General features: G+C 35.8%; 1 protein-coding gene across 1 annotated transcript in view; it reads right to left on the bottom strand.

Annotated features, from left to right (window-relative positions):
* ankrd24 (ankyrin repeat domain 24) overlaps positions 1 to 26,174 on the bottom strand; it is a 30,341-nt gene extending 4,167 nt beyond the window's left edge. Inside the window, exons 1-16 of the mRNA XM_051094178.1 lie at positions 26,102 to 26,174; positions 25,720 to 25,778; positions 15,044 to 15,174; positions 14,852 to 14,940; positions 14,711 to 14,775; positions 14,570 to 14,627; positions 14,404 to 14,474; positions 14,132 to 14,238; positions 12,191 to 12,366; positions 11,689 to 11,711; positions 7,487 to 7,606; positions 6,280 to 6,430; positions 6,034 to 6,188; positions 3,401 to 3,567; positions 616 to 1,313; positions 199 to 536 (exon numbers count right to left, since the gene is read on the bottom strand). Coding sequence (XP_050950135.1) covers positions 199 to 536; positions 616 to 1,313; positions 3,401 to 3,567; positions 6,034 to 6,188; positions 6,280 to 6,430; positions 7,487 to 7,606; positions 11,689 to 11,711; positions 12,191 to 12,366; positions 14,132 to 14,238; positions 14,404 to 14,474; positions 14,570 to 14,627; positions 14,711 to 14,775; positions 14,852 to 14,940; positions 15,044 to 15,174; positions 25,720 to 25,755 — 2,385 coding nt within the window. The 5' untranslated portion in view covers positions 25,756 to 25,778; positions 26,102 to 26,174. The remainder of the gene's footprint in view (positions 1 to 198; positions 537 to 615; positions 1,314 to 3,400; positions 3,568 to 6,033; positions 6,189 to 6,279; positions 6,431 to 7,486; positions 7,607 to 11,688; positions 11,712 to 12,190; positions 12,367 to 14,131; positions 14,239 to 14,403; positions 14,475 to 14,569; positions 14,628 to 14,710; positions 14,776 to 14,851; positions 14,941 to 15,043; positions 15,175 to 25,719; positions 25,779 to 26,101) is intronic.
* Positions 26,175 to 27,276: the final 1,102 nt, after the last annotated feature.

The raw sequence follows: 27,276 nt of genomic DNA, 5'->3' as shown, positions 1-27,276 counted from the left end.
AGGGCCAATGTCCTGGACAGCTTATCTTCAACTTGTCTCAACACACCTGTAAGTTTCTAGTAAGCCTGAAGATACTGATTAGTTGCTTCAGGTGTGTATATTTAGGGTTGGAGCTAAACTCTACAGGACAGTGGCCCTCCAGGAACAGGATTGGACTTCATTCACAAATTGGACAATGCTACATTTCAGCATCCTTACCTTGACTTTGTCATGTTCGTCCTTCCTAACTGAGTCTTTTTGCACAGCCTCCAGTTCGGATTTCAGTCTGGTTAGCTCGGTTTGAGTTTGCTCACGTAGTGCCCTCTCTGCTTGGAGCTCTTTTTCTGTTTGCGCTAGCTGCTGGGCTATTGCGGTCAGCACCTCCTGGTGTTTCACCAGTGGTATTGCATCTCTCAGTTGGAGTGCATCCAGGGCCCGGCTTTCTCTCTCGGCACACAGGGTGTCTAGAGCTTGTGCTGCCTCTTGCCTTGCAACTTCCAGCTCCTCCTGTATGGCCTCCAAGGTCCTTCCGCCCGGCGACAGGTGCAGGGAGTGATCTGATTGGTCAAAAATTGGAGTTATATTTAAAGCCAGGAATCAAATGCTTAGTCTCAGAGGGACAACAGGTGCACTCACCAGATGCAATAGAGATCTCCGAGCTCTCGGACGGGTCCTCGTCATCTTCATCTTCGCCAGTGTGGGACGGTGGGCGGAGCCTTTCCAGCTCCACCAAGGCCTGGTTGAGTCGGGTAGCCACTTCGGCTCGTTCTCGAGCCAGCTGGTTAAGCTGAAGCCCTAAAGTGACCTGAACCTCTTCAAACTGACCTCGCGGGACGCTATCTTTCAACGCCCGCTCAAGTTCTTCCACCCGTGCCTGCAACCCGTTCACCGGCGCTCCCTTGCTGTCCTCGTGGCCTGCTGCTTTGCTTTGCTCCAGAGCTTTTTCCAGCTCTTCCACTTGCTTTTTAAGGCTCACAACTGTCTCGTTCTCCTCCTCTCTCCCTTTCTCTCTATCCTGCAGAGCTGCCTCAAGTTCAGTCACTCTCTGTTTCAGCTGTTGGATGGTGTCATTGTCACCTTCTCGAAGTTCCTCCCCGTCTGTCTTTTTGCTAGCTAGCTCCGCCTCCAGCTCGTGCACCCTCACTCTCAGCTGCTGGTTCTCCAGATTTACCCCATTCTCAGGGGACTCTGAGCCCCTTTCAGGCTTCGATCCTGCTTCCTCCACTGAATAGACCCCTAGACGCATCTGTTCTTTGAGTTCCTCTAACTCAGTCTTGGCTTGGGCCAGCTGTTCCTCCAGAGCTTTTTGATCTTTTTCCTCTTTCTCCTCAGATCTAAGATGAAAAAGCAAACATTTTAATTACTTAACAGGATTCATATGTGCATGAGTAATTGGTGTTAGTTTAAGTTAGGTAAGTTCCTTCATTGTCAGTGGGGGTGAGAATCACCAGAGGCTAATAATACCAAAATACAATACAATAAGTTCACCCAAAAATGAAAATTCTGTCATTATTTACTCACCCATGTCGTTCCAAACCCACAAGACCTTTGTTCATCTTCAGAACACAAATTAAGATATTTTTGATGAAATCCAAGAGCTTACTGACCCTGCATAGACAGCAAGGCGACTACCACGTTCATAGGCCAAAAAAAGTAGTAAGGACATCGGTAAAATAGTCCGTGTGACATCAGCTGTTCAACAGTGATGTTATGAAGCTACGAGAATACTGTTTGTGCTCAGAGAAAACAAAAATAATGACTTATTTCATCTTCTTTTCCATGTATGTGTCAGTTGTGTTGTTTTATCATGGTCAGAAAGCTCTCGAATTTCATCAAAAATATCTTAATTTGTGGTCAGATGGAGAAACAAGGTGTTACAGGGTTGGAATGACATGAGGGTGAGTAATTAATGACAGAATTTTCATTTTTGTGTAAACTAAGTCTTTAAGCCATGAAATTATATTATTGCGATTTTATTGTGATTTATTACATTTGTTTTCAACTGCAGAATGTCAAGCAGACAGACTGACCAACACTTGTCAATAACACTACCAGTCAGAAGTTTTTAAACAGTAAGATTTTTAATGTTTTCTGCTCACCAAGCCTGCATTTATTTGATTGAAAGTACAGCAAAAGCAGTAAAATTCTGAAATATTTTTACTATTTAAAATAACTGTTTTCTATTTTAAGATATTTTAAAATGTAATTTATTCCTGTGATTTCAAAGCTGAAATTTCAGCATCGTTACTCCAGTCTTCAGCGTCTCATGACGCTTCAGAAATCACTCTAATATGCTTATTTGCTGCTCAGAAACATTTATCATTATTATTTTGAAAACAGCTGAGTAGAATTTTGTCAGGTTTCTTTGATGAATAGAAAGTTTAGAAGAACATTTATCTGAAATAGAATTTTTTGTAATAGTATAAATACATAAATTTAAAGCATCCTTGCTAAATAAAAGTATTCATTTCTATAATTTTCAAAGCTTTTGAATGGTATAGTGTATAATGTGTAAGCTTTTTTATTTCAGATAAATGCTGATCTTTGGTTCTTTCTATTCATCAAAGAATCCTGAAAAAATGTACTCAACTGTTTTAAATACAGATAATAATAATAATAATAATAATAATACACGTTTCTTGAACAGCAAATCAGCATATTAGAAATATTTCTGAAGATTCATGTGACACTGAAGACTGGAGTAATGATGCTGAAAATGTAGCTTTGATCCCAAGAATAAATTACATTTTTAAAATATATTCAAATAGAAAGCAGTTATGTTAAATAGTAAAAATATTTCACAATATTGCTGCTTTTGCTGTATTTTGGATCAAAAAAATGCAAGCATGGTGAGCAGAAGAGACTCCTTTAAAAAACATTAAAAATCCTACTGTTCAAAAACTTTTGACAGATAGTGTATGTTGCATGCACCAGTATTGGTATGAAAAAGTAAATGATTTTATTATTTGCATCCAAAATATTTTTATATTTGCAATTTATATAATGAAATATTGAAACTTGGTATTGATTTACAGTACAGTTCCAATATATACCAATAACATTTTCCATCAATGTAATGTAAATATTGTATAAAATTAGCATTTGCGTTTAGCAATTTTGCAATATAGCTGAAGGTTGCAGTATCAAGCAGCATAATTGACTGTTTTCGAAAAGTAAAATAACGAAGTAAATGACATCAGAAATGTCGCTGAGACAAGTCAACAAATGGCCGTGCCCACATTTTGTTAACAATGAGGTGGATAACATCCAAAAAAGAAACAAGAAACATGTTAGTGACACTGACAATAAGTCTGTATAGGCGACACATACAATGTGTGCTATTAGTGAATGACCTGTATCTGAATCATATCAAGGAAAAGAATGACAAAATATCAATCCGATCTCGTTTTAACCACATTACCCAGGATCCTCTGCGATACTTGAGGCTTCAGTCGAAGCCTGAGCTCTGGAGTATTTCTCCTGCAGTTCCTCAAACTCTCGCCTTAAAGATTCATACTGAGCTGTGGGAACAAAATCTGGACCCGAGCTCTGCATATCCGTGTCATCCTTCTCAAACATCTCCAGCATCTGCAGACCACAACACAACCAAGATAAAAAAATATTGCAATAACTAAGGTATTTATTGGTTTTCCCTTTTAGAGACAGCACATGCAGTTGCCATATGTTGCCTCAGTCATTATCCTCATAGTGTTCTTTGATCTGTTTGTTTTACCCTGGACTTCAATGAAAGACAACCCAGTTTCAGAGGAGCTTCCCAAACATTGCTTGTTTGTGTCAAATGTGCAGTTGTTAGTGGTATATTTGCTACAAACACAGTCTACTAAGCTCATCTGCACACGAAAACATGAGTTTGCCACACATGTTCCTCAAACATTTTCTAAAAGGGCTTTGCAAGTGGAATGCCATGCTATTTTTACCAGAATACAGTACCACACTGATCTGATTAGTGTTATTATAATGTCAGCTGTGCTTTAGCTATATAAATAAGCACTCTGTATATTTAGACCATGAAACATTTGATTATAATTGGATTTGAATTACAAGAAATCTGTCGAAAGAACATGTCAAGGTTACATGTGACCCTAAAACAAACAACAGAAATGGAAAAAGAGCAAATATATATATATATATATATATATATATATATATATACACTGCCCTCTAAAGTTTTGGAAACACCCTAGAATAGTGGGGTTTTGGACAATATTGGCATGAATCCTTTTTAATTTGTGATCATTTTGCACTGATAAGGGACGATACAAACTACGAAAACATACTTTATTACAGTTTATACATAGAAAAAACATAAATTTTCAAATTTTCAATTCATCAAAATATCCACCATTAGCAGCTATTACAGCTCTGCATAATCTGGACCTAAATTCATTGTATTCCAAACTTAATTTTGCAATCAATTGTTGAAGCTGTTAAGATGTGCTGACCCAAAAATCTTTTGAAAACCCGGGCCAAGTATAAACCAGTAACCAGACATCACAGCTGACAAAGGGGCATGTCTGACTTTGACATGTATTTATTGCCATTATTATGTAATCAAACTTTAATGTATTACTTTAATGTATTTGCACCAAAAAATGACAAGGATTTATGCTGATATCGTCCAAAACCACACTTTGCCAGGGGTGTTTCCAAACTTTTGGAGGGCAGTGTATACAGTCCACTTCCAGATCAAACATTTACAGATAATGTACTCACCCCCTTGTCATCCAAGATGTTAATGTCTTTCTTTCTTCAACCGAAAACCAACCAAAGAAATTATGTTTTTTGAGGTTAACATTTCAGGATTTTTCTCCATATAATGGACTGATATGGTGCCCCATCTTTAAACTTCCAAAATGCAGTTTAAATGAAGCATTTGTAAATGATCCCAGCTGAGGAAGAAGGGTCTTATCTAGTAAAACGATCGGTTATTTTCATTAAAAAAAAAAAAAAAAAAGTAAATACTTTTTAATCTCAAACGCTCGTCTTGCCTTGCTCTTCCTGAACTGTGTATTCTGGCTCAGATAGTTAGGATATGTCTCAAAACTCCAATCGTATTTTCTCCCTCAACTTCAAAAATCATTTCAAAATCATCCTACATTGCTGCAGAAGTACCGACCCAGTCTTTGCAAAGTGAACATGCAAAGAAGATCAAACACCCTTAACAAAAAAGGTAACACAGCGATATAGGGTGATTTTGAAGATGAGCGAGAACATGAGATGGGAGTTTTTCGACATACCCTAACTGTCATGAACCGGAACAAAAACAGAGTTCAGGCAGAGTAAGACAAGACGAGCGTTTGACATTAAAAAGTATATCAATTGTATTATTTTTATGAAAATAACTGATCGTTTCGCTAGGTAAGATCCTTCTTCCTCGGCTGGGATTGTTTACAACCGCATTTGGGATCGTTTGAAGCCGCATTTTAACTGCATTTTGGAAGTTCAAACTCGGGAGACCATATCAGTCCATTATATGGAGAAAAATCCTTAAATGTTTCCCTCAAAAACCATAATTTCTTTACGACTGAAGAAAGAAAGACATGAACATCTTGGATGACAAGGGGGTGAGTACATTATCTGTAAATTTTTGTTCTGGATGTGAACTTCTCCTTTAAAATATTTTATACTCATGAAAATAAAGCCAATTTTTAAAGATTTTTTGACATTATTTTTGTTACAATTAATTATTTCACTCAATTCTCGTTACTGTAATGCAAAAAGTCTCATTCTTCTACCTGGGTAATTACATTTTTTAGTGAATCTGAGCTATACAGCATCAGGTTGAACTAGTGCACGTGTCTCGTGTTCCCATCTTTAAATCTCTAAAGCAGATGTGAGGGTTAAGAAGCAGGTCACATGCAGTATGTGGTTACTGCATATGTATCTTATCCATCTGTATAACCTTTAAGAAGCTGCGAAAACACATCTAAACTCAGACAATGAGGTCAGCGCTCTGTATATGTGTGCGCACGCCTGTGATTTACTGCTTTGTTGGCATTCTGCAAGTATGTGTTTAAAAGTGAGAAACTCCACCTGCACTTTGAGAACCAGGTCGGCATTCTGGGAGGTCAGTTCCTCCACTTTTCTGCGAAGCTGTTCCACCATGACCGGATTCTCTTGAGAGGCAGCCTCAGCCGGCGAATCAGCATCAAGACCTCGTGATTGCTTAGATAGTAACTTCTCCGCTCCTTTTATGACAGAAAATGAGAAGATGTCCACTTTATTGGCTCCAGGGCTTTCTCCTGCTCACTATTGTGACAGGAAGTGTTCTCGGCTCACCTGGGAAGTCCAACATGTCATCTGAGTCCTCCGCATCTTCAGAGTCACAGGTCACGCCGCTCACCTGAGCCGCTCTCAACTCCTCCAGCTCGGCCAGGAGTCGGTCACGCTCGGCCTCAACCTCGCTCAGGCGCTTTTTCAAAGAGTTTAGCTGCAGAACATTTAGATTCTTGGTGATTTCTGCTATCTCATGACAAAATCACAGAAATTTAAAGGGGCAGTTCCCCCCAAAAAATGAATGTTCTCTCAAAGCTGCTCCAAACCTGTATGAGTTTCGTTCTTCTGTTGAACACAGAAATGATAGTTTGAAAAATGTTTCTACCAAAGAGTTGCTAGTAGCCTTGAACTTTCACAATATTAAAAAAACTGTAAGGAAAAGTCAATGGCTACCGTCAGCTATTTTGGTTACTGACAGTCTTCAAAATATCTTTTATCTTCAGCAGATGAAAGAAACTCATGCAAGTTTGGATTGAGTAAATGATGACCAATTTTTTTTTATTTTTGATTGAACTGTCTCTTTAAGGCCCTAATAAATGAACTGGTGTGATGTACTTTCTAATGCTCCTTGTTGTGTTTTTTTCTGTTATTGAGAGGAAAAAGTGCAGCACATATTAACACTATTTATCTAAATGCCTCTAAATGCAACTTTTTTTCAACCCCTGAGGTTGACAATCAACATTTTCTTAAGGTGAAGTACCACTTTTCACTAAAAGTTGACTTTCAAAACCCATTTTGTTCACTTTCAGTGAAAATTAAGTTTATTATTTGTGACACTGGACCACAAAACCAGTCATAAGGGTCAATTTTTTGAAACTGAGATTTATACATCATCTGAAAGCTGCTAAATAAGCTTTTCATTCATGTATGGTTTGTTAGGACAGGACAATATTTGGCCGAGATATTTGTAAATCTGGAATCTGAGGGTGCAAAAAAATCTAAATATTGAGAAAATGGCTTTTAAAGTTGTCCAGACGAAGTTCTTAGCAATGCATATTACTAATCAAAAATTAAGCTTTGATATATTTATGGGAGGAAATTTACAAAATATCTTCATGGAACATGACCTTTACTTAATATCCTAAGAAAAATCGATAATTTTGATCCATACAATGTATTTTTGGCTATTGCTACAAATATACCTGTGCTACTTATGGCTGGTTTTGTGGTCCAGGGTCACATTTATAGTTAAAGATTGCAATTGCAATACCTCCTCCAGGGCAGTGGTGGCGCTGTTCTGCTGCTGCTCCAGAACCTTGATTTTCTGCAGCAGGCGACCTCTCTCCAGCCTGAGCTTACGGATTTCTTCAAAGACCTCCTCATCCTCTGCCTGACACAAACAAGTCACATGGAAAAATGTGTATGTGATTATTCCAAATTACTTAAAGGGATAGTTCACCCAAAAAAGAATATTACTCTGTGATTTACTCACCCTCAAGTCATCCTAGGTGTATATGACTTTCTTCTTTCAAATGAATACAATCGGAGTTATATTCAAAAATGTCCTGGCTCTTCCAAGTTCTATAATGGCAGTGAATGGGTCGTGAGATTTTGAAGTCCAATAAAGTGCATAAATCCATCATAAAAAGTACTCCACATGGCTCCAGGAGGTTAATAAAGGCCTTCTGAAATTAAATGATGTATTTGTGTAAGAAAAATAACCATAATCTCTAGTTTTTGGTAACTGTCGTACATATAAAAATGGCGTTCTAGCGGATGATGTTGGCGAACTCAGTGACGAGCACAGTGCAGAGAGCATGACAAAACACCAGTTATGAATTAAAAGTACAAAATGAGGACTTACGTAGAAAAGGCAAGAGGAGATTATGGTTCATAAAGTTTTATATATGGATATTTTCTCACACAAACACATCGATTCACTTCAGAAAGCCTTTATTAACCCCCCAGAGCCATGTGAAGTACTTTTTATGATGGATGGATGCACTTTATTGAACTTCAAAATCTCAACACCCATTCACTGCCATTATAAAGGTTGGAAGAGCCAGGACATTTTTTAATACAACTCAGATTGTTTTCACCTAGGATGGCTTGAGGGTGAGTAAGTCATGAGGTAATTTTAAACCTTTAATGTGTACATTATTATAATACACTGTGCCTGCTGAATATGGGTTATCTTGGGCAAATTACAATTTATTAAAAGCAAAGTTTTTCATATTGTTTGTCACTCACAAGGTTCTCAGATGCCGGGCGTTGGGTCCTTGGGGCGGGAGAAGGTGGGGCGGGGTTCTGTGAGTCAGGTGTTTGAGTGGGGACAGGGGGAGGTGATGTGCTTGAGGCGTCTGAGGAAGGGGGTGGGCCCTGCAGAATTATTAAGCATAAGCCATGCATATTTAATATTCAATGTGGACTATTACCTGTGAATAAAAAAGGGAAAACTAATGCTGTTTAAATATGAAGTTATATATGAATTACAAAGAATTACTCTGAATTTGGGGTAAAATAAAACACATAGGGGACCTAAAAAATGAAATTTTTGTCAAACTTAAATTGTTATATTCAAGTTTCATGATTTCATTAAATTAGACATGTCTAATTTCGTTAATAGGACATGTTTTTAAATACTAAAATTGAATTCACTCATTCACGCAGAATACCGAACAATAAAAAATGTAAAAACAGAATTTAGGAAAAAATGACACAGATTTCATAGGGCCCTACGTATGCACTAATTTGTGTGTGAAATCTGCATGAAAAAACATTTGCATAAACAAATCATGATTCATCAATAGCGTTCAAATTAGCACAAAAGCCCTTAAATGGAGATGGTTTGGGTGTTTTATTTAGAATATTCATTTGGAATATTCCAAATTAATTAACATTAGAACGAGGTTAAAAACAAATGTGTCTGTGTTGCGAATGTTGTGAATTAGCCAGAAATATTTAAGACATTCTCAAGTGTGCATAAATATGAATCCATACAATTTTTAGTGAATAAGACACAAAGCTATGCATTTAAAGGAACAATTTATTCAAAATGAAAAAATCTGTCATACTTTTATGATATTTATTTGTCCTTTTTCAATAGACTAGTGTGATCATTTATTAAAACATCTAATTTTTCTAAAGTATCATTTTAGAAGAACACGAGGGTGACAGAATTTTCATTTTTGGGTAGACTATCCCTTTAAGACAATTTATTTTTTAAAAAGCTTTCTTTCTTTCTGTAGTTTTTCATGCGATTCATGAATCCCATTGTACCTGAGCAGGAGACTTAGGAGGAGGAGGGGCTTTCCTTTTGCGGGGTGTAGTTCCACTAGATGGGGGGTTGGGAGGAGGAGGAGCCTGCTGGTGTGGGCGGAGTTTCACGATGGACAGGTTAGTAAGCAAAGCAAAGCAGCAGCTGTGGTTGTTAGATTTGTAGCATATGCTTACAACTACTACTGATATGATTTCTTAAAGGTGAAATGCATACTTCTGTGATGTTTAAAGGGATAGTTCACCCAAAATAGTATTTCTGTCATTAATTACTCCAACGTCGTATATAACCCTTAAAGGAGAAGTCCACGTCCAGAACAAAAGTTTACAGATAATGTACTCACCCCCTTGTCATCCAAGATGTTCATGTATTTCTTTCTTCAGTCATAAATACATTATTTCAAGATTTTTCTCCATATAATGGACTGCTATGGTGCCCTGAGTTTGAACTTTCAAAATGCAGTTTACATGCAGCTTCAAACAATCCCAGCCGAGGAAGAACGTCTTTTCTAGCAAACAATTTAAATACGTTTTAATCTCAAATGCTCCTCTTGTCCTGCTCTGCCTGAGCTCTGTGTATTCTGGCTCAAGACAGTTAGGGTTTGTCAAAAAACTCAGATTGTATTTTCTCCCTCAACTTCAAAAATCATTTCAAAATCATCCTACATCGCTGCAGAAGTACCGACCCAGTCTCTGCAAAGTGAACATGCAAAGAAGATCAAACACCCTTAACAAAAAAGGTAACACAGCGATATAGGGTGATTTTGAAGTTGAGGGAGAACATGAGATGGGAGTTTTTCGACATACCCTAACTGTCATGAACCGGAAAAAAACAGACTTCAGGCAGAACAAGACAAGACGAGTGTTTGACATTAAAAAGTATATAAATTGTATTATTTTTATAAAAATAACCTATCGTTTTGCTAGATAAGACCCTTCTTCCTCGGCTGGGATCGTTTACAACCACATCTGGGATTTTTTAAAGCCGCATTTAAACTGCATTTTGGAAGTTCAAACTCAGGGCACCATAGAAGTGCACTATATGGAGAAAAATGCTGAAATGTTTTCCTCAAAAAACATAATTTCTTTATGACTGAAGAAGGAAAGACATGAACATCTTAGATGACAAGGGGGTGAGTACATTATCTGTCAATTTTTGTTCTAGAGGTGAACTTCTCCTTTAAGACCTTCATTCATCTTCAGAACACAATTTAAGATATTTTTGATGAAATTCGAGAGCTTGCATAGACAGCAATGCAGCCGACAGGGTTTAGAAAATTAGTAAGGACATCATTAAAATAGCATGAGTCATGGTAGTCTTGTAAACACGTTTCGAAGACTGACAAGGAAGAGAAGAAATTGTCGAATAAAGTCGTTATTTTTGTTTTCTTTGCACATAAATAGTATTCTCATAGCTTCATAACATTACGGTTGAACCACTGATGTCACATGGACTATTTTAACAATGTCCTTACTACCTTTCTTGGCCTTAAACGTGTCAGTTGTGTTGCTGTCTATGCAGGGCGGGAAAACTCTCGTATTTAATAAAAAATATCTACATTTGTGCTCCGAAAATGAACGAAGGTCTTACGGGTTTGAAACGACATGAGGGTGAGTAATTAATGACAGAACTGTCATTTTTAGGTGAACTATCCCTTTAAGAGGAAGTGTTTAAATACTTTTTCCTTCCCCAACATGTAGGTCACATTAGCGGAATTCAGGCAAAATTTCACGGGTAAAAAGCTTTATTGTTTATTGTTAATAGTCTAGCAACACATAAAACACCAGTCACTCTCAAACCAAGCAGCTTTCTGTTGGTCAAAACAACAAATGTTGTGGGAAAGTTGTTTGCTCTACACAGAATTTAGAGTCGCACTGAATTACTATTAAAATGACTATTTTGACTATGAAAATTCACAATAGAATAGTAAATGTGACCACAATATTGAGGGCTTGAAAACTATTTTTGTAATACCACATGTTGCCACTAGGGCAAACAATACACACTTCACCTTTAAATCAATCTGTCCGGAAACTGCAGTTACTCTACTCTTAGTTGAAGAACAATATTTATGAAACATTTGTATTTTAGAGCAGCATAATCCATCCCTGACCGTCCTTGAGCATTTTCTGTGGTTTAGTTATTTGTATGCATGTGATAAAGTAACGGGTGAGGCTGTTTTTTTTGACAATTACCTCCTCACTCGAACCCTCAGCAGCTGGGAATGCATGGGACAGAAATAAGAAACAGACAGCATTGCGGTGAGCCTCACACACACACCATCACTCCAAAAACACTCTGCAAGCCACGTTCAAACACATAACTATATATAATCTTCCCGTTCCACCACATGCTCACTGTTGCAGTACAAAAAGAGGCAACATGAAAGCACACAGGCAGCGCATTTATCACTCTGTCAGGTGGTACGACCACAGGGGCTCTTTATTAACACTGGGATCCATTTCCAACTCGACATATGTTTCCAATCGGCCTTTGTAACTCGAGTTAGCAAACTTTTCTGTGTTTTCATTCCCTGATCCAACGTAACATCTGTTTTTTAGTCTCTCCTCTTAGATTACGAGCGTATCCAAATGGAGATGGGGGCCAAATATCAGAGGTGGTGGAAAGAAGAACCACCAGGCACCAGATGGCCCCTCTCTGGCATTAAAGGTGAAGGCTAGATGTGTGTGTGGTTACCTGTGGAAACGCCTACACTCTGTAGAAGCTGGGTGATGTTTTGGTTGCCGGCGGTGATGCTGTTGTGGGCGGAGTTGTGCCCCAGGGCGTCGGTTAGGTGTGGGTTAGCTCCGCCTTTCAGTAGCACCTCTACAGTCTCCATGCTGTCACTCTCACAGGCCAACATCAATGCTGATCTGCCTCGAAACACATTGGTTTAAAATCAAATGTCCAATACGTGAAATACTTACACTTATTTTTCTTTTTACAATAACATGATAATGTTAAATCACTGTTATTATATAAATATGTGACCCTGGGCCACAAAACCAGCACGGGTATATTTGTAGCAATAGCCAAAAATACACTGTATTGTTTAAACTTATCAATTTTTCTTTTATGCCAAAAGTCATTAGGATATTAAGTAAAGATCATGTTCCGTGAAGATATTTTGTAAATTTCCTAATGTAATTATATCAAAACTTAATTTTTGCTTAGTAATATGCATTGCCAAGAACACATACATTTATATATATATATATTATATATATATATATATATATATATATGTATATCAGGGTAATTATAATTAAGTAAAGCTAAAATCAACCCTTTTTTACTTAATAAAATTACTTAAAATAAAATAAACTTTAACTGAACGAACAATTAATATATATACAAAATATACACAAATAAATTTTTTTCTGTCTAAAATAGCATGATAATTCCAATTTAAATGACGGACAAAAAACAAAACAAAACAAAAAACAACAAAAGAAACCATTTTTACTTAATAAGTTGTATTATTAAGTTTATTTATTATATTCTATATTACATTTATTTATCAGTTGAAGTAAATAAACTTTAACTGAAATAAATATAATATATAAAAATAGCAGAATTTTTTTACCGCAATTTTTTATTTTCATTTAGTTTAACCTGATGTACTGAAATATCTAATAAAAACTAAATAAAAAACCTATAAAAATACAAAAACCAAACAATTAATAAAACTTTAAGTTTAGAACAGAAAATATAAAAACAACTACAAAATACAAAATATTAATAAAAGCTATAATTGTATCTCAGTAATAAACTGATATTGAGTTTAGACATGTATTTATACATAAACTATGTATTTTAAATATATTGTTGAGTATTTTGGTTTTGGCGAAATGAAGCAAAAGTACTGTTTTCAATATTTTGACTTTTCATATCTTTATTTACATTTGTCATTTTTACAAGCTTTGTTTTTCTCCCTAAATATTTATATTTAGCTTTCAGTTTTGTAATTTACAACTTCAGCTTATTTTATTTCAGGTAGCTGGCAATGCAACATCTTTTTAATTTTTAAGTTACTTTTTTCATCTAATATATATCTCTTGCTCCAGCTTTATTTCAATGACTTAAAAAAAAATACTTTAATAGTTTTAGTTCACAACAACAAAACTGATTTAAACCATCCAGTATTTTCCAATTTGTAATAATAATAATAATTAAATAAAACTGTAACTAAAGTTTAAATGTTATGTTGGTAACACTTTACAATAAGGTGTCATTTGTTAACATTAGTTAATGTAGTAACTAACATGAACGAACAATGAGCAATACATTTATTACACTATTTATTAATCTTTGCTAATGTTAGTTAATTAAAATACAGTTGTTCATTGTTTGTTCATGTTAGTTCACAGTGCATTAACCAATGTTAACAAACAACTTGTGATTTTAATAATGCATTAGCAAATGCTGAAATTAACATTAACTATGCAGGGCAGGAAAACTCTCGTATTTAATCAAAAATATCTTAATTTGCGTGAATAATTAATGACAGGATTTTCATTTTTGGGTGAACTATCCCTTTAAGAGTATTGTTAACTCTTAGTTAATGTTAACTAATGAACCTTATTGTAAAGTGTTACCTAACTGTTTTGTACACCAGCTGTTTAAAGCATATCCAACCTGCCCTGGTTGTCCTGTATATTAGGATTGGCTCCTCGTTCCAAAAGAAAGGCACAAAGTTCGACTCTGCTCATCTGGGCTCCCAGAATCAATGGAGTTGACCCATCCTAAGAGAAAACAGTAAGCTTTTTAAAACTAAATTTTCAACTTGCTGTACTCAACATTTGATGGATACTTCTACTATGTATACTGATAAAATGATAAAAAAGATAAAAAGCTTCTGCCAAATGTACATGATCTTTTCACATTGTGTTGCGTTCAAATGAACTTACTCCATCTTGAATATCAAGGTTGGCTTTAAAGTCCCACAGAATCTCAGAGCAGGACAAGCAGCCACTTACAGCTGCAAAGACAGAATAAGATCTAAACCAACAACAGCCTCGTGTCACATACAAATGCAACGATCAAACGTTCGAATATTGGAAGAGTGTTTGTTACCAGCATGGTGTAAGGAAGTCCTTCCAAAACTGTCTGTGGCATCGACAGACATCCTTTCCTACAGAATGAACATTACAGCTATACTTCAATATCAGCATTTGCTTTTTATAGGACTCAGGGACAATAACTCATGAGTCCTACCTGAAGAAGCCTCTTTAGACAATCTGACTGTCCATTCTTAGCAGCAAGATGGAGAGCATTAAACCCTACAGAGAGAAATGAATACATCTCATCGAGACCCATAAGAACTTGCAGTAGTAAATCTGGTGGACTAAATCTTACCAGTGCCGTCTGTTACATTGATGTCCACCCCATGAGAGAGGATGACATCTAGACAGTCCAAACGACCTCGAGACGCACAAAGATGGAACCTGTGAAATCAGCAGTTCGTGTTATTTTTTATCAAGTAATTAAATACATTTTCAATAATTTTGACAAGACTACATCATAAGTTGAAATCAAACGTCCACTCACGCTGATTTGCCCTCAGCGTCCAATTTGGACGGACAGAGACCTTTCTTCACCAGCAGCGTGGCTACTTTTTCTGGATCATTCTGTTCTACAGCCTGCAACAATCTGTCATCTGTCTTACTCCAGTCTTGACTCTAAAAACACAGAGAAACAAGCACATAACATATTTCAACACAAACACATATTTTTTTAATATTATACTTCACCATTTTTGACCTACTGTATAAGTGCATATTTTTAAGTATAAATCGTGAAAATTCTTCAAATAGCAAAAAGTAATTTTCTTAGTATTTTTTCTGAAATGGCATGATGCTGTCTCATTACCACTAGATGTCAATCGCACATCATCCAACACAACATACTTCAAACAAAAAAGTACTTAATATTTAGAGTTAAGATATAGCGACAACAAATTAAGAATTTGGTCCCACTACTAATGAATTTGTAACCACGTTCCCTCATTTTAGTTCAATTGTGACGTCGTTGAACAAATTTGTTTCCTTGTTTTAGGTAAATCACAACCACGTTTTGCTAATTTGTTCCCTCCTTTTAGTTCAGTGAACATGTTGTACAAATTTGTTCCTCATTTTAGTTAAATCACGACCATGTTGTACAAATTCATTCCCTTGTTTTAGTTAAATCATGACCATATTTTATTAACTTGTTTACTTGTTTAAGTTAAACTGAGCACATTTTACAAATTCATTCCCTTGTTTTAGTTACACTGCGTCCACAATAAATCGCAACCACGTTGTAGTAATTCGTTCCCTTGTTTTAGTTAAATTGTCAGCATGTTTTACTAACTCGTAAGTTATATTGTGAGCACATTTTACAAATTCTTTCCCTTGTTTTAGTTCAGTTGCGATCACATTAAATCATGCCCATGTTGTACTAATTTGTTCCCTTATTTTAGTTAAACTGCGACCATATTGTACAAATTCGTTTGCTCATTTTAGTTAAATTGAGACCATATTAAATCACGACCATGTTGTACAAATATGTTCCATTGTTATAGTTAAATTACGACAATTTTTTACTAACATGTTTATTCAGTTAAACGAACAGTTATTAAGTTAAATTGTGAGCACATTTTACAAATTCATTCCCTTGGTTTCAGTTACATTGCGACCATATTAAATTGCGACCACATTATACAAATTAATTCCCTTTCTTTGAATTAAAACTCGTTCATTTGTTAAAGTTAAATTATGACCACATTTTACAATGTCCATGTGTTACTTGTTGTTTTACTAACTCGTTCATTTAAGTTCAGTTGTGACCACATTTAAAAAAATAATTTATTCTTAGTTACATTGCGACCACATTAAAATGTGATAACATTAAATCGCGACCATGCTGTATAAATTTATTCACTCATTTTAGTTAAATCACGACCATGCTGTACACTGTAAAAAATAAAAAACACAATTTGTTGAGTCAGCTTAAAATAATATGTTACCCTGCTGCCTTAAAATTTTAAGTTCAGTCAAATAAAAATAAATTTATTCAACTTGAAATGTTGAGTTGTACTAAGTGACAACTTAGATATTTGTGTTTGCTAAACTTAACAGATGGGTAAGTAACCCAGCTGCCTTAAAATTTTAAGTTGATTAAACTCAAATATCTAAGTTGTCACTTAGTATAATTTAACATTTCAAGTTTAATAAACTTTTTTTGAGTTGACTGAACTTAAAATTTTAAGGCAGCCAGGTTACAAATTATTTTAAGTTGACTCAACAAATTGTTTTTTACAGTGTACTAACTCATTCCTTCATTTTAATTACATCATAACCACATGTACAAATTTGATTTTAACCATTTTAACCGTGACCATGTCGTAGAAATTCATTCACTAGTTAAATCGCATTAATTAGTTCATTTTAGTTAAATCGCGACAATGTTTTACTAATTTGTTCATTCAAGTTAAACTGTGACCACATTTTACAATTAATTCCCTTGTTTTAGTTAAATCGCAACAATGCTGTACAAATTTATTTGCTCATTTTATTTAAATTGCGACCATGCTGTAATAACTCATTCCTTCATTTTTGTTTTATCGCAACCACATGTACAAATTAGATTTTTTATTTTAATTAAATCGTGACTACATCCTACAAATTTGTTCCCTCGTTTTAGTTAAATCATTACCATTTTTTTACTAACTTGTTAATTCAAGTTAAATTGTGACCACATTCCTTCACTTTTGTTATATCGCAACCAGATGTACAAATTAGATTTTTAATTTTAATTAAATCATGACCACATCCTACAAATTTGTTCCCTCGTTTTAGTTCAATCGTGACCATTTTTTTACTAACTCGTTCAATCGAGTTAAACTGTGACCACATTTCATAAACTCATTTCCTCATTTCAGTTATATTGCGACCACATTAAATTGCAACTATGCTGTACAAATTCGTCAGCTTATTTCAGTTAAATCGCAACCACGCTGTACAAATTAGTTCGCTCATGTAATAACTCATTCCTTCATTTTAGTTACATCATAACCACATGTACAAATTAGTTTTTTTATTTTAATTAAATCGTGACCACATTGTAGAAATTCGTTCACTCATTTTAGTTAAATCGCAACAATATTTTACTAACTTGTTCATTCAAGTTAAATTGTGACCACATTTCACGAATTAATTCCCTCATTTTAATTACATTGTGACCACATTAAATCGTAACCATGCTGTACAAATTTGCTCATTTTAGTTAAATAGCGACCATGCTGTAATAACTCATTCCTTCATTTTAGTTATATCGCAACCACATGTACAAATTACATTTTTTTATTTTAATTAAATTGTGACCACAACATAAAAATTCGTTCACTCATTTTAGTTAAATTGTGACAATTTTTTACTAACTTGTTTATTCAAGTTAAATTGTGACCACATTTTACAAATTAATTCCCTTATTTCAGTTATACTGTGACCACATTAAATTATGATTATGCTGAACAAATTCGTTCACTTACTGTAGTTAAATCACAACCATGCTGTACAAATTAGTTGCTCATTTTATTTAAATTGCGACCATGCTGTACCAACTCATTCCTTCATTTTTGTTCGCAACCAAATGTACAAATTAGATTTTTAATTTTAATTAAATCGTGACCACATCCTACAAATTTGTTCACTCGTTTTAGTTAAATTGTGACCATGCTGTACCTACTCATTCCTTCATTTTAATTACATAATAACCACATGTACAAATTTGATTAATTTTTTTTTTTATTAAATCGTGACCACATTGTAGAAATTTGTAGAATTCACTCAATTTAGTTAAATCCCAACAATACTTTAATGACTGTTAGGGTTGAGCTCCGTGCTGGATGGAACGAGACGAGAGACGAGATAACAAGCAAAAGGTTTAATATAATCCTCAGGTAGCACAAGCAGAAACAAGCAGGAAGATCCACACACGTAGTAACCTTAATAAACAACATTAAAGACCGACAGAGAACTCAGGATACAAACAGGCTTATAAAGGGTGTGCTGATTATCAAGACAGGTGAATGGGATGACGTTAACAAGGGTTAAACCAAAGCAGACAGATCGACGGGGGAAGACAATGGGAGAAACCAAAACAGTCCAATAAACAGAAACACAAGGAGACATGTAACAATGACATTGTGACCACATTAAAACGCGACAATGTTGTACAAATTTGTTCACTTATTTTAGTTAAATCGCGACCGTGCTGTACTCATTCCTTCATTTTTGTTATATCGCAACCACATGTACAAATTCGATTTTTAATTTTAATTAAATCGTGACCACATCCTACAAATTTGTTCCTTCGTTTTAGTTAAATCGTGACCATTTTTTTTACTAACTCGTTCATTCAAGTTAAATTGCGACCGCATTTCACATATTAATTCCCTCATTTCAGTTATACTGCGACCACATTAAATCATGACCATGTTGTACAAATTCGTTCACTTATTTCAGTTAAATCGCAACCACGCTGTACAAGTTTGTTCACTCATTTTATTTAAATCTCGACCATGCTGTAATAACTCATTCCTTTATTTTTGTTATATCGCAACCACATGTACAATTTAATTTTTTATTTTAATTATATCGTGACTGTCACGCTTGACGTCGTGTGCAGGAACAGATACGCAGGAGAGCGGAGATCCAAACAATGCACTTTTAATAAACAATCCAAAGGAACAGACTCAGGGAAACAACGGGAACCAGCAACCAACAACGAGCAAAACAAACTGAAGACAATCTAATCACCGACAAGACCGTGTGGAACAAACAGACCTTAAATACACAGAGACAAGGGAGTGGTCACAAACGAGATAATAAGGGGAAGTACAAATATGGGCAAGACTAAACCAAATGGAGACAGAACTAAAGGGGGAGACAAGGAACATACCAAAATACACTGGAACACAGGGGAAAAACACAAGGAAAACAGAATAGACAAGACAAAACAGAACACAATCCTGACATTACCCCCCCCTCCCCTAAGGCGCGACTCGCGCCGTAACTATACACAAATGGGTGGGAGGGTGGGCGCCCTGGAGGCTGTGCCAGGCGGACACGGGGGAAGCAGGGTGGTGCCTCCAGGGTGGGTCCAGGGACCATGGCGGGTCTGGGAGTTCAGGGAGCCATGGCCAAGGGTATAGTCCAGGCGGCCATGGCGGGTCTGGGAGTTCCGGGAGCCATGGCCGAGCACACAGTTCATTTGGCCATGGCGGGTCTGGGGATTCAGAGAGCCATGGCCGAGCACACAGTCCTTGTGGCCATGGCGGGTCCGGAGGTTCGGGAAGCCATGGCCGGGTAAACAGTTCAGGAGGCCATGGCTGAACAGGGAGTAGCCCCCCCAAAATTTTCTTGGGGGAATTAATAGGGAGCGCTGGATGAGGTGCTGGCTCAGGAGGGCGTGCAGGAGGGCGCGCTGAAGGAGGAGCCGACTCAGGAGGGCGCGACGGAGGAGCCGACTCAGGAGGGCGCGCAGGAGGGCGCGCTGAAGGAGGAGCCGACTCAGGAGGGCGCGCAGGAGGGCGCGCTGACGGAGGAGCCGACTCAGGAGGGCGCGCAGACTCAGGAGGGCGCGCAGACTCAGGAGGGCGCGCAGACTCAGGAGGGCGCGCAGACTCAGGAGGGCGCGCAGACTCAGGAGGGCGCGCAGACTCAGGAGGGCGCGCAGACTCAGGAGGGCGCGCAGACTCAGGAGGGCGCGCAGACTCAGGAGGGCGCGCAGACTCAGGAGGGCGCGCAGACTCAGGAGGGCGCGCAGACTCAGGAGGGCGCGCAGACTCAGGAGGGCGCGCAGACTCAGGAGGGCGCGCAGACTCAGGAGGGCGCGCAGACTCAGGAGGGCGCGCAGACTCAGGAGGGCGCGCAGACTCAGGAGGGCGCGCAGACTCTGGAGGGCGCGCAGACTCTGGAGGGCGCGCAGACTCTGGAGGGCGCGCAGACTCTGGAGGGCGCGCAGACTCTGGAGGGCGCGCAGACTCTGGAGGCGGCAGCCATCTTGCGTACAGACTCTGGCGTGGGCCTGGTGGCCGGCGGGCTTGAGCGCGGAGAGGAAGCCGGCGGGCTTGAGCGCGGAGAGGAAGCCGGCGGGCTTGAGCGCGGAGAGGAAGCCGGCGGGCTTGAGCGCGGAGAGGAGGGAGTATGAACAGGAGGAAGCGCAGGAAGACCAGAGGGAGCGGACCGGTTGGGACGGCATGTGGAGGAAGCCGGTTGATGGTGGGCTGGAGCGGCAACGTGTTCTCTAATGGGGGAAAGATTGGAATCTTTCACATCCACGTAAAAATCGGACTGACTGAGGGTGAGGATCTGGTTGATAAATTCAGCAACCGGTTTATAGCGATCCTCATAGGGTATGGAACTGAGCAACTGGGAATCATTTAGCCCCATTAGAAAACACGTATTAATCATGGCATCGCTCCAACTCACCAGATGACAAACATCCAAGAATTCCTCCACATATCGTTCCACCGGCCGCATTCCCCGACGAATGCTCATGATTCTCCTCTCGGCGTCCATATTGTTGTTCGGGTCGGTGATTCTGTCACGCTTGACGTCGTGTGCGGGAACAGATACGCAGGAGAGCGGAGATCCAAACAATGCACTTTTAATAAACAATCCAAAGGAACAGACTCAGGGAAACAACGGGAACCAGCAACCAACAACGAGCAAAACAAACTGAAGACAATCTAATCACCGACAAGACCGTGTGGAACAAACAGACCTTAAATACACAGAGACAAGGGAGTGGTCACAAACGAGATAATAAGGGGAAGTACAAATATGGGCAAGACTAAACCAAATGGAGACAGAACTAAAGGGGGAGACAAGGAACATACCAAAATACACTGGAACACAGGGGAAAAACACAAGGAAAACAGAATAGACAAGACAAAACAGAACACAATCCTGACAGTGACCACATCGTAGAAATTCGTCACTCATTTTATTTAAATCACGACCATGCTGTAATAACTCATTTATTCATTTTAGTATCGCAACCACATGTACAAATTAGATTTTTAATTTTTATTAAATCGTGACCACATCCTACAAATTTGTTCCCTCATTTAATTACCATTTTTTACTAACTCGTTCATTTCAGTTATAGTGCGACCACATTAAATCGTGTCCATGTTGTACAAATTCGTTCCCTCGTTTTAGTTAAATCGCAACAATTTTTTACTACTTTGTTTATTCTAGTTAAATTCTGATGAGATTTTATAAATGAATTCCCTCATTGAAGTTACACTGCGACCACATTAAACAGCCACCATGCAGTACGAATTTGTTTGCTTATTTTAGTTCAATCGCGGCCACATTAAACTGCGACCATGTTGTACTAACTCGTTCCTTCATTTTAGTTACGTCGCGACCACATGTACAAATTAGCGTTTTCCATTACATTTGTACATTTGATTGTGACCACACTGAACAATCATGTTCTCTTGTTTTAATGAAATCATGACTGTGTACTTATTTGTTCCCTTGTTTTATTCTGACAGACCAAAATTATGGAACACATAATTATAACATGGCCACAATTTACCTAAAACAAACAAATGAACGTTGTAGGAAATAATTCTTCACATGTGGGGCTGTACATACCGTGATCACGCCGTAACACATGCAGAAGCTTTTCATTGGGCTAAAGATGCCATTAGGATCCATAGAGCTCAGAGGACATAGAAAACCTCTGCGTCTTTCCACGACCCATGCACACTACGTGCTCTCAACAAGCACAATAAACACTTTCTCAAAGAAGTTCAAATGAACTGGACCTGAACATGTCCGCTCTTCAATCTCTTCGATCTACCAAAGCCATCATAAAACAGCCAAGGTTGTGACTTTGCATCTAATCGGTCTGTAACACGAAGGCCTAAACGCTACTAAATACCTAAGTCTGATTATACATCCGATTGCTTAAATCTGTCCTTCAAATGCAGCTTTCTTGTGGGCAACTCTGGGCTATGCCGTCCTGTTCTGCCGTCTGCGGAGATATACGACACACACTGCAGTCACTGCCTGGCACACACACTCACACACACCTCCCCATCCCGTTGTCCTTCTTTTTAATTCTCCATCCCAATTCTGTCTCACTTCTCTCCAAACACCATTTATTTTACCGTCCACGCCGTTTCCTACGTCTCACGTCTCAGCTAATCGTTCTCTGCTCCCAAAGCTACTGTATTAGCATCAGGGGGTGAGAACTCAGCAAACACAAGAGGGAAATACAAAGTCAGCAATCAGACTAAATGGGGGTATAAAAATACACAGTTTGGGTTCTGCAACCCCTCCCAGTGTTTAGTGCACACTAGTGTATTACTTTTATGCTAAGTCAGTCTGATTCAATCACTTCCTGTGATGCCATAGAGATGCTGTGGAATATCAATATTGTGGCTTTTAGTCAGTGTTTGTTAGCGTTGAGGTCATTTATATGCTTAGACACTCCTAAAAGTCTAAAATACAGGCATGTTCACACAGTTTTCTCGTTAGAAATATTGATGATTCATCTTCACACTTCAAGGCGTAGCAGTATTTTTGTCTGATGAACTGCACTTTTGAACTTCCCTTTTAAAGTAGAACTGGGCTAGTTGGTTAAAACATTTTACCTCTGCAATGTGGCATGTTTCAAGTTGAACAATAAACAAATGTAGGGCGGGACTTGATTTTAACCATCATGCAGGATTTGACTGGATCATGACAACTTGTATATATATCAGTGTTGTTATTGCTTAATAACACTAAAACTATTAAAATTTCAAGTTTTTAGATCAAATTTAATTTCTATGTCTTCATTTCGAAATATTACACGAAGATGAAGTACTGAAATTACTAAAACAGAAATAAGTAAAAAATAAGTAAAAATTACGAAAGCACATAACAAAATGACTAAAATTAAAAGCTGAAAATATAAGTATAAATATAATATATAAAATATAAGAATATGTATTTATTTATTATATTTATTTTTATATTTATATACATTTATTTTATATTTATATTACATTATATATATATATAATATAATTATATTTTCATTTTTTATAAGTAGTATGTAATATTTATTTTTCATAATAACTAATATATATATATATAGTCTTTATTGCTTTATAACACTAAAACTATTAAAATTTAATAGTTAATAAAATAAATAAAAATATTACATGAAGATGAAGTACTGAAATTACGGAAATAAAAATAAGTAAAAACATAAAAAATGACGAAAACACAACAAAATTACTAAAATTAAAATGAAAGCTGAAAATATAAGTATAAATATAATATAAAAATATTTATTTATTTTTATATTTATATAAATTTATTTTATATTTTAATTATTTATAAATAGTACTTAATATTTATTATTCATAATAACTAAAATAGATATATATATATATGCACACATACATATATATATAGTGTTTTTATTGCTTTATAACACTAAAACTAATAAAATTTCATGTTTTTAGATAAAATTTCATTTCTGTCAATTAAACATGCTGAAATAAAATAAACATATTACATGAAGATGAAGTACTGAAATCACTAAAACAGATATAACAATAAGTAAAAAAATTAAAAATGACGAAAACACAACAAAATTACTAAAATTAAAATGAAAGCTGAAAATATAAGTATAAATATAATATATAAAATATAAGAATATTTATTTGTTTTTATATTTATTTATATTTTAATTATTTATAAATAATATGTAATATATATTATTTATAAAATATTATATATGTGTATATATATATATATATATATATATCTCAGTGTTGTTATTGCTTATTAACACTAAAACTTCATATATAATTTAGATAAAAGTTCATTCTGTCAATTAAAAATGTTGAAATAAAATAAAATATAAATATTGGATTGAGAACTTAAGTAACTTGAATGAAAATATGAAGTTGAACTGAAACTGAAATAAAAATAAGCAAAATTATAAAAATGACAAAAGCACATAACAAAATGACTAAAACTATATATTTTTTTAAATATTTATTTTTATATTTATATAGATTTTTATTTATATTTCAATTATATATAAATAATATTTAAGAATACTATTTATAAAACAATTCAAAAGAATAAACATTCTAATATCATCACTGTGATAAAAAAAACAGATGTATCATTTACATATTTAATTTAATATATTTATATATATTATATATTTACATTTATTATATTTCATATGTACTTATTTCATACGCTTATATTTATTTATGTATTATTACATAGATTTTTACATTTTAATATGTATTTCTTTTTATTAATATATAAAATACTTTTTATTTTAGATATAAATCAGGATAAATTAAAAACAGTACAAACAATTGCAATGATCATGTATAAATAGTTTACATTACTAAATAGTACTATGGTTGTATGTTTAATATTTTTCTACTCTAATGCACAGAAAATATATTATATCTATGCATTATATTGTATCTGTGTAGAATCACCATTGAAAATAATAGAATATTTGGAAAAATTGTTTAATTTCCTTAATGCAAATCATTTTTATTCATTACTTTTCATATCTACCGATTAAGACAAATAAAACTTTTTAAGATCACATATATCTATGCTGACTTTATGACCCCGCCAACAGCAGGCACCATGTGGACATCTGACCCTGACGTTTGGGTTTGGATGAAAGACAGCATAAAAACAAAGAGAAAACATCCAGCTCACTTTCTCTCCCCTATGGTGGCTCATCTATCTGTCCATCCCAACACAACCTCAGTCGGGGAAAAACACACACACTTCATTCAGAATACTACAAGATAGTGTGTTTCGCCTTCACACAGTGGGCAATAACGCAATGTTTTATTAATATTAGCAAAGACGAAGGTCAATAAAAGCTTGGAATACTTAATGAAACAATGAAGAGCACAAAATTCATCATATAGCGAGTCCGTGAGTGAGTGAATGAATGTGTTTCAATAATTGAACACTAGTAGAGGTCTCTGGTTACAGGTGCCGTCTGCAGGCTGGCCTGCTCTTCTACTGCTAAAACACGTTTGCACATACAAAGCAGCAAGTCACCAAATACTCAAGGTATCTAACAACTTATGTATTATACAAAACAGTTTTGAAAACATAATGGCTCATAATAATAGTCAAACATACTTAAGAAGGCGTAAGCATACTTCTGGTTCTTACCTCTGACTTCTTGAACTTTGCTTTCAACGTCTTCATCTTGTTTTAAAATAGTTCATGAGCTGTAATGAATGAAAGACATTTTATGTATATTAGAAAATTAAAATTATACTAATTTTCACACACATATATCTCATGAAGGTCTTATAAAATGTGAATAAACACAAGTTTCTGTGATTAATGCGTTTAATATGTTCTGGCAGTAAATCAACAGCAACTTTGAGGCGTTGTTTATTTTGTGCAACGTTAATTGTTTATTTTGAATAACCATTTTTGCTCTAAGCACATGTTTGATGAAGACTCACCAGTAGAAGTCACAGAAATACGGACGTTTTATAACAGCTTTAGACGTTAAATAAAATAAGATAAATGCTAAATAACTTACATTCAGTGTTTGATGTCTGATGTTATTCTTTGGCTTTCCTCAGGTCTGCTGTATGGATGTCCTGTGGTGGGATGCCCTGACGTCATGTGCAGAATACACGCCTGTTGGACTTGGGGCAGGAAATCCGACCAATCAGCGGCGAGGGGGCGGGCAGTAGACTCTTGATTGACAGTTCCGCTCACCGCATGTTTCACTTCAGGTGTCATGTGCGCCTCACCGAGACGCGCCTCTTTTTTTTTTTTTTTTTTTTTTAAAGCAGTGTTAAATAATAAAATAAGAGGCTGGCTTTAATGGATTATGTAAGATAAATAAAAATGTTAAAAATAAATATAAGCCAATCAGATGACGTTTAAAAACCCAACAGCCGATCAGCCAATTCTTATCACCGGACACGTCTCAAATATTGCTTTGCTTTCACAGGAAATTCTCATATTGTGCAGATATGATCATTTTCTGTAGCTGGTGAGTATTATGCTATTTTTACTTTCCACACATTGCATTATCGACTGTATAGTTAATTTAAAAGTGCATATAACACATTGTAATTATGTTATATTTGAGTTAAGAAACGTACATCTTAAAAATATTGAGGAAAAGGCACTTATGTATAGATTTAGGTATGGATATACACATGAATCACCACTTGGGGGCGATAAATACTAAGCACATGTTCATTTTGGCTCTTCAAGCTTTTTTTACAGTGCTGTACAAAAGGACATATATATATATATATATATATATATATATATATAATCCATATGCAATATATTTTATATTATAATGTAAAATATATTACATTATGTATTTTACATATGTAGTAATGTGAAACAGAATTATACAGCAATGTAAATAAAATGTAAAGAAGTATATATAATAATGAAATAAATAAAACAGTTGCAAATGACCTAAAAAAATCTATAATTTTAAAATATTTAACATATTTAAACATATTTAACTGAATTTATTTAAAATATTTTTTATTATTTTACTTCACATATTTAATTAAGATGTGACTTTAATTCCAGAATTTCTGGATTATCTTCAGGTTTTAAAAAAGCATTTGGACTGCTAAAGCATTAATAAAAAAAAAATGTATACATATGGTTTGAGAGCATTTACTGGTATAAAATGCACATTTAAGTGTATAATGTTCAATCATATATTAACCTTTTTCC

The sequence above is a fragment of the Labeo rohita genome, chromosome 22 (assembly GCF_022985175.1).
Source record: "Labeo rohita strain BAU-BD-2019 chromosome 22, IGBB_LRoh.1.0, whole genome shotgun sequence".
Taxonomy (NCBI): domain Eukaryota; kingdom Metazoa; phylum Chordata; class Actinopteri; order Cypriniformes; family Cyprinidae; genus Labeo; species Labeo rohita.
Note: the sequence above shows the minus strand (reverse complement) of the source record. Positions and strands in the feature narration are given on the sequence as shown.